This window comes from Chelmon rostratus, chromosome 10 (assembly GCF_017976325.1).
Source record: "Chelmon rostratus isolate fCheRos1 chromosome 10, fCheRos1.pri, whole genome shotgun sequence".
Classification (NCBI taxonomy): domain Eukaryota; kingdom Metazoa; phylum Chordata; class Actinopteri; order Chaetodontiformes; family Chaetodontidae; genus Chelmon; species Chelmon rostratus.
Genome location: NC_055667.1, coordinates 20,480,743 through 20,495,719, shown reverse-complemented (window position 1 = coordinate 20,495,719; position 14,977 = coordinate 20,480,743). Strand labels below are relative to the sequence as shown.

The 14,977-nt window shown below is 40.3% G+C and overlaps 1 protein-coding gene across 1 annotated transcript; it reads right to left on the bottom strand.

The window, feature by feature from the left end:
- Positions 1-5,305: 5,305 nt before the first annotated feature.
- On the bottom strand, positions 5,306-14,563 carry LOC121612904 (rho-related GTP-binding protein Rho6-like). Its single transcript, XM_041946080.1, has 5 exons — positions 14,444-14,563; positions 13,713-13,800; positions 7,789-7,898; positions 7,517-7,651; positions 5,306-6,922 (listed from the first exon to the last, which is right to left on the bottom strand). The coding sequence occupies exons 1-5, from the start codon at positions 14,561-14,563 to the stop codon at positions 6,677-6,679; spliced, it is 699 nt and encodes a 232-aa protein (XP_041802014.1). The 3' UTR covers positions 5,306-6,676.
- Positions 14,564-14,977: the final 414 nt, after the last annotated feature.

Genomic DNA, 14,977 nt, shown 5'->3' with positions numbered 1-14,977 from the left:
CCATGTCTGCTGGACTGAACCACAGTGAGGCAGATGCCCAGCTGGGACACTGGAGGATGTCACTCCTCAGCCAGCTGAGCCTTTGACATACAACCCCATTTTCAGTCCAGAGACAGGAGTTATGGCTCTGTCAGGGCAGCTGTGGCAAAGTGTGTGTGTGTGTGTGTGTGTGTGTGCGTGTGTGTGCGTGTGTGTGTGTTAGGCGTGCGCAGGCATATAAGGGAATGTAACCTATATGTCAGTCTGCAGATAGCTCATCAGTAACCAGGCAGGATAGCTTTGCAAGCACCCATTCTCTCATCAGCCCCCTTTTGCTTCCTTCCCTGCTGCCGCTGTGCTGGAGAGGTCTGAAAGGTGGATTGTGCGAATGTGTGTGAGACTGCATCGTGTGTATCTGTTTTTATATGTGTCTGCGCTGCCATGCCTGATAGATGATGTGCTTATGTGGTAATGAGCCATGCTGCACTGCAACCATTTTCTCTGACTCCCAGAGAGGGTTTCAGACGGCAGCACTCCTCCCTAAATCATCCTCCCTCTGCGTCCTGATCCTGAGCAGTCTAACCGTCTCCGCTGCAGGCAGCTATCCATCCAGGGAGGAAGGGACAAATGTCTGGACTGTACAGATCACATGCTGCTGACCTGTTCATTAGCTTACATCAAATATGTCAGCGACATACATGTGTCATTGCCAGTTTGTACAAATCTGTTTTCAAGGATGGACTGATTCCCAGAAATCGTCCTGGAAGGTAATTTTATCAATAAATCAACAGTGCAGCTTCTTTTTTGTGTTTTTTCTTTTCTTACTAAAGTGAAAAGAATAGAAAAAATATATACATACATATACAGTACATTCAAAAACTATAACAGCCTTATAACATCAAATTTTAGAAATTAAAGCAAAATAAAAATAATAGATCTCATCCCTGGAAAGTGGGCAATCAACCTCCAATTTCTAACTCTGGGATGATGTAATGTAAAGAGGGCTGTACAGTGAACTTCATTCAAAGGAATAGTTCAATATTTTGGAAAATGAAAATGAGAAAACTGATACCACAGTAAGCTTGTGCCAATAATTAGTCTGAAAAAATAAGCTCCCTGTCAAACCACAGGTGTATTTTCAGTGGCTGTAGCTTCATACCTTACAGTTCAGCTAATGGTATCAGTCTTCTAATCTCACCACAAGAAAGCGAATAGGTGTATTTCCGAAAGTATTCCTTCAACTGGTATATGGCAGTGGGGGTCATATGTCAAAGAGCAACTTTAAGAGAATTATTCAACATTTTTGGGAAATGTATTTGTTTACTTGAGGAGAGTTAGATAACAAGATCAATGCAAATAAATAACTATACAGCTACAGCCAGTAGCTTGTAAGATTAGCACAAAGACTGGAAACATTAGCTAGCTTAGCTCTACTCCCAGCCAAGATATATTACTTTTTACTTAGCTAAGCTAGCTAGCTTCATATTTACTGTACAGACATAAAACATGGTATCAATCTTCTCTTCTTACTCTCTTTTAAAAAGCGAGAAGTGTATTTTGAAAACACAGAGCTATCCGTTTAAACACAGTCTGCAGCAGAATCAGCACAAATAATTAGTACCTTCATCCAAAAAGGTGCAGTCTTTGTCAAAGAACCGTGGCTGTGCTTGAGTTCCACATCCGGTCATGCAGTGAAATCATGCCTTGGAGCAACCTGCCATGGATGACAGGTTCAATACGCCTTCGTCAGAGGTTTATCTGATTTACACAGACATGTAATGTACATGGGCCAATTTCTGATACGTGTGTGTGTGTGTGTATGCATGTATCTGTGTGAGAGAGACAGGGAGACAGAGAAACTGCAGAAAAAGATAAGAGAGAGGAGCGCTGCAGACAGACCGCCGGGCTGCCCCGTTTATCCAGGAGAACATCAAACCGCTATTCCATTTCCAGCGGTAGAAAATCAGTGTCGGAGCAGAAAAGAGATTACATTTATCTGAGACTGGGGATGCAGAATATTTTCTCACCATTTCCTACTGTACAAAGGTAATAAGGAGGTCATGAGTCACTGCTGTATCCCGTGTGTGATAGTACAGGAATGGCAAACATGCAGCCACTTCATCTGTGTCGTATCGTCAGTGGGCAGAGTGTGACAGCAGGACGTAGCTGGGGAGATCCTGATAATAGCCCGTATCAGTCAAGTGAAAGACAAAGCAAATATAGAAATGGAGGTCAGGGAGGATGGTTGGTTACATAAGAAAAAGCAAGACACAAGTTAAAGGGAAATGCTTGAGGTTTACTTTGTTCAGACTCCCAAAAATACCTAACTGAATCTGTTATGGCCTCAATGTTTAGCACAACAGGAAGTCCATGAAGTGATAAGCATTGTACCAAGTTCAAACTAGCCTAGTCATAGCATAAGTGGATATTAACGTCAAGATCAATTATAAGGTAAATATTCAAACTGTTGCGTATTGTTAGCTAACCAAACTAGCTGACTGGCCAAACTAACATTAGCTCGCTGCTAGGCTAATGTTACATTTCCTGTTCAGACTGACAAATAAAACATGGTCAACATTTACTGATGCTTGATCAAAATATTTAATAATGATATAAACTGGGTAGACTTTAAATTACATTTCACCATAAACACAATATGCTTCGCTTAATCGGATTTCCCTCTCACTGCAAACCACTTGAAAAATCAGTGGTGAAGGAGCTATTTAGATGCTAATACCAGTGCTAATACCAAACTCATTAACTGTCTGGTTTGTAAAAACTCTGAAAACAGTGAGAAATGTGGTTACAAACATCCAACGCCCAAAGTGACACCGCAGTGACTGTTTTGTCCAACAAACTGTCCAAAAATACCATAAAATATATTGAAGTAATTTAAATAAGTAAGAGTAAAAGCAGTAAATCATCACTTTAGAGAAGCTGGAACTATCGAATGTATTAAAAATGACAAACAGTTGTCAATTAATATTCTATCAATCAAGTCATTGACTAATCGTTTCAACTGGACATGTATATGCTGTTAGAAAGTTTAATTTACAACAAAACATCATATTTTACAGGCTCTCCATGTGTTTTGTGTGCAAAAATCTGAATGTGTAAAGTAATTAGTGGCAAGAATTGTCAAAAAATCACAGTAAATGTAATTGTAAATTTATTTTCCCTGTGTAGAAGCAGAAAGACAGAAGACTCATGTCAAATTGCAGTACTTAGTTACTGTGAATGATGCTAACTCAGATGCACACATCCATGTTTTTTTCCAAGTAAAGCAAAGTCATACCTACAGACTGGCAGTAAATTTATGTGATTTATGAATATGTTTTTATGTGTAATTGACCCTCCTTAAAATGTTATTTTTGGAGGTTGTAATTTGTAATGCTACAGTGACTTTTTGTTAACAAAGTTAACACACTTTACTAATGTCTTTAGCTAAGACATTCCTCACACAATTACTTCACAATTATGTCTTACACACAAGTTAGTAAATCTCAAGAAGACCTTAAGACCGACTTTACTCTCAAACTCCATGAGGGATTTATTAAAAGCTGGTCCAATGCAATCCTGGGCTGCTCAAATATGACAACATGGTATCCAGCAACAAATCCTCTTCTTTCAAACAAGACAATAGAAAGTGGCAAGTTTTCAAAACTAATCATCTATGTAGCATGATGTATGCATGTGGCGTTGGACGTGTGTGTGTGTGTGTGTATGTATGTTGGGGGGGAGGGTTTTTCCTTTAGGGCTATGTTCAAGCTTCAGTGGTATAACATCCACAGGCTTGTTTTGAAACCATACTGTGTCGCTGCCGTCATCATCTAATTGTAGGCCACACAGTCCTCAGGGACCGAACAAAAAAGTTCAGTTTGATGTCCTGAAATCTGTTTGAATAGAAACCTGACAGCATTTAATATTAGAGCTGAGCTCAGTTGGCCTGTCATTGAGGCGTACAGGAGAATAATGTGTTATCTGTATCATGGATTCATTAATAAGATTGTGACGTGAACTACTGCGCCTTTGACCTGAAAAATAAGCATACATTCTCATTCTTTCTGGAGACAAAATAGACTATGTGCTGCCAAGCTATCAGCCTTTTTTTTTCTCGAGGAGCCTTGAATTTGATTAACTTACCCAAATAGTCTTTTGCTCTAATTTGATACAGCTGCAAAATGCTGTTTGTTAGACATGAATTAAGATGTCCCCCAAAACTTGTGATACCTTGTGTGAAAGTGTGCAATATTTAGTGGTGATACATATATTTTCTTATACTTTTTTTTAAATTTTAGTTTGCCAGATAATATGTATTTCTTCATAAAAGTGATCAATACATCCATTGAAGGTCTAAGGCCTAATTTTGATTGATTTTGATTTGATTAACACAGGAATAAACACCAACTTGTAAATGAACTTCAGACATATTTATTTAAATAAAGATTTAAAGAAAGTAGCGTATGACAGTAACAAATACAGAATTCAGTCAATAATTTAAGCCATAACAGGCAACTTGACACAAACATTTTGTTTTGCTTCAGTAACATTCTTTTTGTGGTTGATTTCTAATAAACAGTTTTATGAGGAAGGATATGTACAACAAAACAAGTCTGTCTGTCAGAAACGAGCAAGAGAGGAACTTAGAAATGACGGCTGTGTATTGAACCAAATGGAGCTTGTTTAGGAATGCACGATGCACCAGACAGGAATGAGAAGTGAAAAAATAATGAGTGGAGCAGAGCTGCAGAAGACATGTTTTAAATGGCGTGCTGTTTCCGACAACCCACTCGTGGCTGCTACCAGCATGGGGTCTTTAAAACCACGTAGAGATCATGAGCAGTCCGCTGCTCTCTGAAATGTCCAGCCGTCACCTTTGCGGTGGCTTCTGTCTAATGCTACAAATAAAAGGTGAGGCGCCCTCTCGGAGAACCATCCCTCCCTCTCTCCGTGAGGCAGGAACCCCGCTCAGGCCTGCCCCTGCTCACACTGTTGCTAGGCAACACGTAAAATTCCAGTGTTCCGTACATCCAGAGATCTCCGGGCTTCTCGGTGCAGACCTACTAATCATCAAGTCCTCCATTAGACGAGCTGTCAACAGCCGCTAATGCCAGAAGACCCGAGGGAATACAAGAACAACATCGACAACTACAAAAACACCAAAAGACGGCCACAAGCAAGTAGAAACATCCAGGAAATGGAAGCTATTTAATAAGTGGAAAATGTCAAGAATAGTTTTCAGGGAAGTTGCAAAAATAAAATCGAAATATTTTTAAAGCATAAAAGGAAAGGAAAAAAAAAACTCTTTGTCCAGACAGGACCAGCCTGTTTTTGTGTGTGATTCAACTCAACCTTCCCATCATCTGAGGGGCGTTCAGTGTTAATGCAGCTATCCAGACTGCAAATGTCAGCAGGGGCATCTTAAATAACTGTTAACAATGAAAAACTCAGCTTTGACCCAGCACCTGGAGCTCGTTGAAGCACGGTGAGCTGGCCCACATTACACGCTCGCAGGTCAAAGTTGAGGACTATTTCTCTTTGACGCAGAGGATTCAAAAACAAAGATTTCTAAGACTTCTTTTTGTTTCATTAAAATAAATCCAGCCAGTTTGGCTTGTGTGAAAAGAAATCTTTGTTCTATCTTTTAAAGATGGAACATATATCAAAAACTGGGATCCATTAAGCAGCTCTTAAAAGTAGCAGAGAACAGTGAGATGATGCATCATTAATGCAACACGACTAAAATCAAGCCTAATGGTTGATAACATTGAACAATTAAGACTGCCGTGGTGATGGGTGATGAAAGGGGATCTGACAAAATCATGTTCAGACAGTCTTTGCATGGCCCGGGCTTTTGTGTTTGTTTTTGTCACAACACGTCCACCCTAGACTGTTCCGTGGCTCATGTGAGTGCTGAGTCACATTGCGCTCCTTCAGATGTGCTCTCGGTTTGTCCTCCCACTGCCTTTGCAAATGAACACTCTTGCTTGCCAAATCCCTCCCTTCTCTCCCCTTTTTCTCCACTGTCAGCTTTAATTTCCAAATGAAATACTGTGAGGGGTCGGCGGTGGGATAATTTCTTCGAGGGCCGCTGTTTTAAATTCCCGGAGCCGCATTTCTGTAGATACCACTTCCTGTCACTGTCAGATTTTACATTTCATCTCGTCACTCAGCCCATATCGTGACCTTAAAGAGACATTCAGATACAGAGATGGATGGGAGAGGGCGACGCTATCAGAATATCAAATGGATCTCATCAGGGTAATGCAGTCAAATGCAGTGTTTACAGCCACTTCCCCTGTAGAAAATAGGACCTTATTTAAGATGAAGCTCTCACAGCAACCTTCATGTCAGGAATCTACACCTCAAAGTGCCTGTTTCACTCTCTTTGTACAGGTGTATTTAATTGATCAGAAATATTTTCAACATCATTTTTTTCACTCCCTCTCTGCACTGTGTGCTGGTGACAAGTCATGATCAAAAGTTCAGTGTCAGAGTTGAATATAGAGAGCGTTTGCAGTTGAAGTGGTTGACGGGGAGTTTTGGGGAGGATGCTGCAAAGGAGAGAGAGGCTTTGCAGAAATCCACATCATCGCTCTCTTTCCCTTGCACACCCTGGACCCCCGCTAAAGCATCTGCAGTCTGTTTGTCCTTGCTTTCTTTTTTTTTTTTTCTTCCAGCATGATCTCAGCAGTATTCACATGATGGAGCAGCTCTTGGACTTGTCCTTGCTGAAGGTGGAGGAGAGGAGCTCTGTCTTGCTGGGCAGGTGTAGGAGTCTCTTGGAGAGGCGGCGGACGGGGCTGGGTTTATTGGCAGGCTGGAGTTTGTTCATGCAGGCCAGAGCCGCAGTACGAAAGACACTGTGGATGCTCTTCTCTGATGTGAAGGCTGAGCACTCCAGGTAAGCCTCTGCTCCAAGCTGCTTGGCCATGGACGAACCCTACGATGTGAAGGAAAAATATGTGAGTCAGTATGAGCTAGAGCAGATTAAAACAGGGCAATTTCTATGAATATCCCTGTCTAGACAGGAGACAGACACCTAAATAAGCTGCGTTTCCATCCAAATGTATCACAAACTTAAACCAAATTTCAAGAAAGCGAATGAATGCTTTTTTCCTTCCTCTACTGTTACGCGATTCGGAGTTGGTTCATCGAGACAAGCAGTAGGTGGCGCCAATTCCCCCAGTGGGAAAACCATTATACCATTCCAGAAGAAGAGGGCGCAACAAGATGGCGTAATTATAAGAGCAGCAGTCAAACCTCTAACGGTGAAAGTAATTGCAGAAAAACACAACAGAAATATGACATTTCTGTTACATCGGATCTGTGTGGAATGATGAGGACATGTTTAAATGAGTTGAATGTTCCCTACGTCAGAGCTTATTCAAAAAAGGAGTTTGTTTCCCATTAAGCATGTTTTTTTTTCCAAATTTCCATCAAGCCTTTCTAATGCGGTCCTTCAAAATATAAAAATATGCTGGCGGAAACACGCCTACAGACACACAGGGGCAGAAAGAGTGGCCATGAAACACACCTGCTCATGGGAGATGGGAGTCTGTTTCTGATTGGACAGCTCCATGCGCGTGCACACGTCTGTGCGCAGGTCTGTCTTGCAGCCTATTAGCAGGATCCGTGTGCTGGGACAGAAGTCCTGGATCTCTGCTTTCCACTGCAAGGAGAACAGAAACAGGTGTGAAGTGGGGTGAACAGGCGACCGATCACCTGCAACCAAGTAAAATGAAGATGTAGGACTGTAGTGTTGTCAGCCTGTCATGTTAACATTGCAGCAGTTAATAAAATTAATACCTTCTTCAGTGCACTGTCTACTATGTCTGGTCGGCTGATGTCAAAGCACAAGAGCACTGCATCTGAGTCGCTGTAGCAGAGGGGTCTGACGTTGTCGTAGTATGGAGAACCTACAGGGAGAGAGAGAACAGTCAGGACACACACTTACGAATGTCTCCTGTATCCAAGGGACAAGAGCATACAGTGTTATCACAGTAGCGTAATGAATAGGAAGGTGGGCACTTTGTTTATAATGACATCTTTGACAAAAAAACTTTTAGCCTAGTTTTTCCTGTGTCAGCAAGCAGAAAAAGTAATGATCTCTTTCTATGGTCTGAATCCAGCTGACACCATTATAATGTTCTATCACAATCATCCTCCTCACTTTCACACAGTGCAAACACAAACAGTCGCATACACCCCTGCCAAACTGACAAGAGAGCAAATCATTTCACTGAGCTTGACGCCCTCCCACTGAGAGGAATTCTTCCAGTAAAGTAAACTAACTCACTGAATCACAGGCAGCGCAACTCGCCACCAATCATGTCTTTCCATTATTAGTCAGTCGCAAACTTTATTTACCAAAGTTTTGTTTGAGTAAAAAATATAAAACTACCAGATGTCCTGTGAAGCTAAATTATCATCATAGCATCACAGGACACTCTTTCCATGAGTTTTTGTTTGGCTTGCAAGTTCAGTATGAGATAAAGTGCCAAAATACAAACACGATGTCTGAACCAAATTAGGCGCTTTGAATCTGTCTGTTAAATAACCCTCTGTCTGTATGAAAAAATAAAAAGACAGCTAAGTCATTGAAAAGGAGAAAAGTTTGACATGTTTGGAATCACACTTACTTGCCTTCTAGTGGAGATTAAATGAGAGGATTGATACCACTCTCCTGTCTGTCTGTTACATACTGTATGAAGGTACAGCCAGCAGTCAGTTTGTTCTTTTTGTCAAGCTAACCTGTTGCTTGCTGTAGCCTTATACTGACATATCTGAAGCTGAGATCATGAGTCGTGATTTCACTCATGATTTCTGATCAATATGCAAATGATGTTGGAGAAAATTACAGAAGTTTACATGGATGAATTGTGCAATTTTTTAAGCAGTGCAATGACCATGGAATTCTACTAATTCTTTACTGTTGTGGCACCTAATGCTTCAAATGTTATAGAACTGTTTGGTTGCAATTGCATGTTGCATGCAGCGGTTTAAACATAAAGACATTGATGTTGTTTTGTTGAAGGTACACCTTCTCACTTTTCAGATATCAGCAATGCACTGACATGATTTCTGCACATTTATAACAATACAGCCAGTCCCTTCATTAACCAGCAGTCATTTTATTTTCCAACATTTTCAACCACCAATCCTCTAAATGATAACAGACAGACAGACAGACAGACAGATAGACAGATAGATAGATAGATAGATAGATAGATAGATAGATAGATAGATAGATAGATAGATAGATAGATAGATAGATAGATAGATACTTTATTCATCTCCAAGGAGAAATTTGCAGTTCCAGCAGCATAACATAACATAACATACACTATTCATCAGCTCGCTCAGACCCCGAGTGTTGTCTCATAAATACAACACCTCAGGTATGAGAATGGGAATTACGGTGTGAGGGAAACATATTTTCCTCACACTTCCATAAACAGCACAGCTATATGTTTTTTTTAACTCACAGGAAGGCTCCTGTGCTAAAAACAGACTGACAGGATGTCCGCTCTCTATTGTCTTCCCTCTGCCACCTAATCACTCCCCACACAGCAACACTAAGATTTAATTTCCTTCTCCTGTCCTCAGGGGCCAAATGCACACCAGAAGATTTCCTCGCAAATATATGAGGGTATAATTATATCAGGAATAGATACCTCTAATAAGCTTCCACTGGAACTAACTAACAATCATGCTGTCCTGATGATTTGGCAGTCTCTTCAGACATTAATGAAAAGATTTTATTACCACCAAGAAGTGCTGCCATTCAAGGCCCCTCTGCTCCTGTCCAAATCTTTGACTTAAATCTGCAAAGTAGGACAACTTATACAACGACCGTATATCAATATCTTTTTTTTTTTTTGTGGGAATCAATGCATCCGTCACATAACCATCCAGGGTGATGTAAGGCTTGAGAAAGAGGAGGCAGAGAGATCTAAAGAGGACACAACTTCTAGCACCCACCGCCTCCCACACATTAGCAGCCCCCTGCCTGGACACACAAACAGACACATCCTCGTGCACATAAACACAACTCTTTCAGTTGAGCAAACATTAGCTGAGGCATCGAGACTGCCTTCTAATTCTACTCTCACAGAGAGAAAGCGAAGGGAAGGAGCTGGACTCTTCTCGAGAACACGAGATAAGACTCCTGGTATATCCTGATAAAAGATGCCACATAAATCGGAAAAATTATGATTCTGAGCCCTTTGTTATTGCAAAAAGCTTGTAGTTCACATGAAACATTAAACCATAAATCTTCTCACATCTGTTTCAGATGCAAAAGATCGTATTATATCAGAGTAAGACGCCTGGAGCAATGTTATTAGAGCTCATACGACTAGCCAGTCATTCAATTAACAACTGCCAGGATTTTCATGATTGTTTTAATTCATTTTTCAAGCAAAAATGGCAAACATGTTCTAGTTTCAGCTTCTAAGTTGTAAGGATTTGTTGTTTGTCTTTATCTTGTGTGATTTTAAAGTGAAAGTCTTTGGGTTTTGTACTGTTGGTTGGAAAAAAGGAGACATTTGAAGATGACTTGAAGATGAAGGTGGATTGGCTTTGGGAAACCGTGATTGGAAAAATGCTTTCACATTATTCTTACAAGCAATTAGTCAGTTAATTAATAAGATTAGCAAATTAACTCATAACTAGAGGTGGACCACCACCAAGGGCAAGAAACCACTCTGCAATGATACGAAAATCTGAAGTACAACCACTGCATATGTGTCTGGATATACTTCAAAAACTAGTAGAATTATCTCAAAATAGCTAAAGCCTCATCATCTCCCCTGTGCATTTATTATGCACTTTTAAATTGGAAGTATTTCACGTACTTAACATACATTTGTTAAAACCAGAAATTCTGTCTCCATAGCCACACCTCAATATGAGAAAAAAGCGTTAGTACAATCATGGCGACTGCTGCCGAGTCTGAGCAACTGCATGTGTCGGCTACCTCCGAGGATTACTGGTACCCGTGAATGTGGATTGTCATATGGAGTCATCATATTTTAGGCTATGTTTTGTCACTTTACTACCACCCACTGGATTTTAAGATGTAATGCATTTATTCCGCCAGGACCAAATGCCTTTTCTCGCAACATTAACAAAAGTGGAACACATTTCACGTATCCGCCGAATGATTCAGATCTGCTCCAAAACCAAATATGTTCTTCCATGGCCCATGCTACACCCTACCACCAAGCCAGTAGTTTTCCCATATCCTGCTGACAGACAGACAAACAAACAAACCAAACCAAAAACATAACCTCCTTGGCGGAGGTAATAAAAAATAATCTTTAGTTGCAGCCCAAAATAAAGACAATAAAGACAGAGAGACATAAAGAGTGACAGGAACTGCCTGTTTGTGTGCACTGCAAATGTAAATAGGTCTTATGCAATGTTTCCTCTGGAAAGGGTGACTGTCCAGAAAGTTTTTACTCCGTGGGAGACAAACACACAAACCTACATTAGTTCAGTGCTGGTTTCAGTTACATAAGACCTTTTTTTAGGCGGCACACACCATAAGGCGGTGAGGAGGTCATGCATATCTTTGCGCTCAGTATCCCTCACTTGTGCCTTCTGTTCACAGTGACTGTCCGCCATACACACACGCACAGTTGCACACATAGTAAGACAGGACACACGCACGCACACACACACACACACACACACTCTCAGAGACTTCCACCCCCTGCATGGACGAGGCATCCCCCTCTCCCCTGTGAAACAACCCCTCTGCAGGCCAACTGGCACTGCTTAACTTCCTCTCAGCACAATGCCTGAGCCAATGCTGTTATGAAATCAATCTATACAGAGCGGATGGCTTCTCTTATTGATCCTTTTTACATAATTCTCCTATAAATTTAAGGTCATTATGTCAATAGGCCGCAGCAATTAACCTATTAGCACAGCCAACAAAACATTTTCATAACAGGGACTTAAAATGGTCTCAAACAAGCCAACAACAAGAGGTGCCACCATGAAATGTATGTCCTGTATATGTATTAGGGCTGCAACTAACGATTCATTTCATTATTGTTTGATCGTCAGATTATTAATTGTTTTGACTATAAAATTTAATATCCAAAGATATTCAGTTTACAATGATATACTAAAACAGCAGCAAATCCTCACACTGAAGGAGCTGGAACCAGCAAATTGTTGGCTTTTCGTCTTGGAAATCAAACGATTATTCAGTTAAATTAAAATAAAAATAGCTGACAATTAATTTTCTGCAAATCAACCAATTGATTAATTGAACCTCATATGGTCTTACGATGATGGTGACCCACATTAATCAGCAACAAGCGTGTAAAGCTCTGAAAGCAAAGTTCTTGTAAATAATAGATGACTCTCTTTTCTGATCTTGGATAACTTGACTTCTTCCACATAGAGGTCAAAGGTTAGAGCCATGATATGAACATTAACTCTGCATCTGGTGGACTGAAGCCAGGCTGATTAAAACAAACTGTTCCAAGGTTCCAAGATCTGTCAGGGATACAAGCATACAAGACAAAGAAACAACCATTTACCTGAACTCTGAAATATAACATCAAACCGCTATAAAGCTCAGTCCACACATGCCCCACCCCTTACATTAACCGAAACCATAAGTTGATTAAATCATTAGCCCAACAACATTAAACAGTAACAATCTTTTAAGTCATTTTTCAAGCAAAAATGCCAAACATCATCTTCTCAAATGTGAGGATTTTCTGCTTTTCTGTAAACATCTTTGAATTTTGGGCTGTTGGTCAATTTGGAACAAGGAATTTGAAGACATCACCTCAGGCTTTAGGAAATGATCAAATGTATTTTTCACAATTTTCTGACATTTTATAGACAAAATGATTGAGCGATGAATCAACAAAATAATTGGCAGATAATATATAATGAAAATAATTGTGAGTCACAGCTCTAGTTCAATTAACAATAACATTGGTTCTATATAATATATATAAACTGCTCAAAGCTCCAATAATACTGTAATAAAGGTTTCATTTTCTAAATCTTGCAGATCAAACTGCACAAGTTGAGGATCAAACCTAACCAAAAGATTTTTGTCATGTAGTGCATGTGTAAATATGTATGTATATATCAGGGCCCTAGTCTAATATTGGGGCATTAGAAACTTAGCATTAAATCAGGACTTCTCATTGAATATCCTGTATAGTTACTAGTAGTTTTGCTATTCAGCTCAGTTGTATTTCTCAAACTGGGCCCCTGTTCGTCTTTAATCGTGGGATCTTTTTTGTTTTAATTGTTTGTATGTATGATTTTCCATTTATTTTGCACGATTTTCCATGCAAAACTGTGGATCTAGGGCCCCAGGTTGGCCTGTGGCTTGTTGCTCAAGCCTGTGATTCGTGCACCAATCCACCACCAAAGATCTCTCAGCAGATTTCACACCAGTGAAAAGCAGCTTAACTGCATCAAAACAGGATTGGCAGATAGTAAAGTCTGGGTAAACAGCAACAACACTGCTTGTAAAACAATGAATGAGAGAGAGCTTCGTTTACAGTTGTTACCCGTCTCCAGGCTGACTGCGCTGTTGGGAGGGTAAACAAGTTCCACAAATCAACCCATGAATACAGTACTTCACTCATTGCTGAAGCACAAACATTGACCACATGGGGAGAATGCAAAAGAGTCAGTTTTATTAAACTCTGGGCAAGTAAAAACAAAAATCTGAGTATAATCCTCACCTGATGTGTCCCAAAGGCTGAGCTCAACACGCTGGTCTTCAAGCTCCAGACAGGCTGTGTAGTTCTCAAACACAGTGGGGACGTAAGTCTACAAATGCACCACAAAGGAAAGGGAGCATTTATAAGGCGTCCATCACACATATTAAATATATGATTATATAAACTGATAGATAATCACATTTTAACATATTTGTGAGGCATTGTTATTTTTAGATGTTTAAAACAGTCAAGTCAGCAATGATTAACTTTTCTTTAAAATCAATAGGTTCAGCTTTGCTCAAACATATAAACATGCAGCATGATCAATAATCTTACACTCCTATTATTCCCAATCTGAAAGGATTCAGTGCAGCCATGTCTAAATTACTACTATAAATCTATCAAAATGTATGGCCTATAATACAAAATATCCTTTACTACACATGTATGCCAAACCAATAATACTATAAGCTATGTGGCGCCATGGGAAATGTTAAACCCCCTTAAGAATAAATAATATAACAGTATATTTAAATTACCACTGGTTGACTGTACGTCTCTAGCACAGCTACAAACAGAAAAAGTAATCCTTGAGATAGTATTAAAATAATATTTATACACTGCCACGAGGGGGGAATTAATGCACAAACATGAGCTGTAATAAACTAATTAACATAATGACAATTTGTTCCAATGTGAGTACATTTTAAAAGAAACTGCAGACATTATGATGTTGCAGAGATGCCTCATACCTCTGGATAGCAGTCCTTTGCCAAGACCTGTAACATCGCTGTTTTACCGCATTGGACGTCCCCGACCAGCACTAGTTTACACCTCGCTACAAACGGCTGCGTGAGTCTTCTTTCCTTCATGCTGGAGGTGAATAAAACGGCACGAGACTTAAAAAAAAAAAGAAACACAAGTGGAAATGATAACGATAAAGTTTTTGTAAATCCTCTTGGTATCCGGCGGCGTTGCTCCTCTTCCTCGGTCAGTGAGTGAGTGAATGAGGCAGAGCGGCAGTCAATGAGAGAACACTGCGGAACTTTATATTGTCGCGCCAACCAATGAGCGCTGCGCAGTGCGCGAGCCGGAGGGCGAGGGCAGTGCACGAGGTCTCGTGCTGTTGGTAATGGTGGATGATGAACCGCAGGGACATACCCGGGGTATGTCCAGTGGTGGGTTGTAACTAAGTACATTTACTCAAGGACTGTGGGTTTACTTCAATACAAATGTCATGCCACTTCAGCTTACTTCACTATAATTATTTGACAGCTCTATTTGCC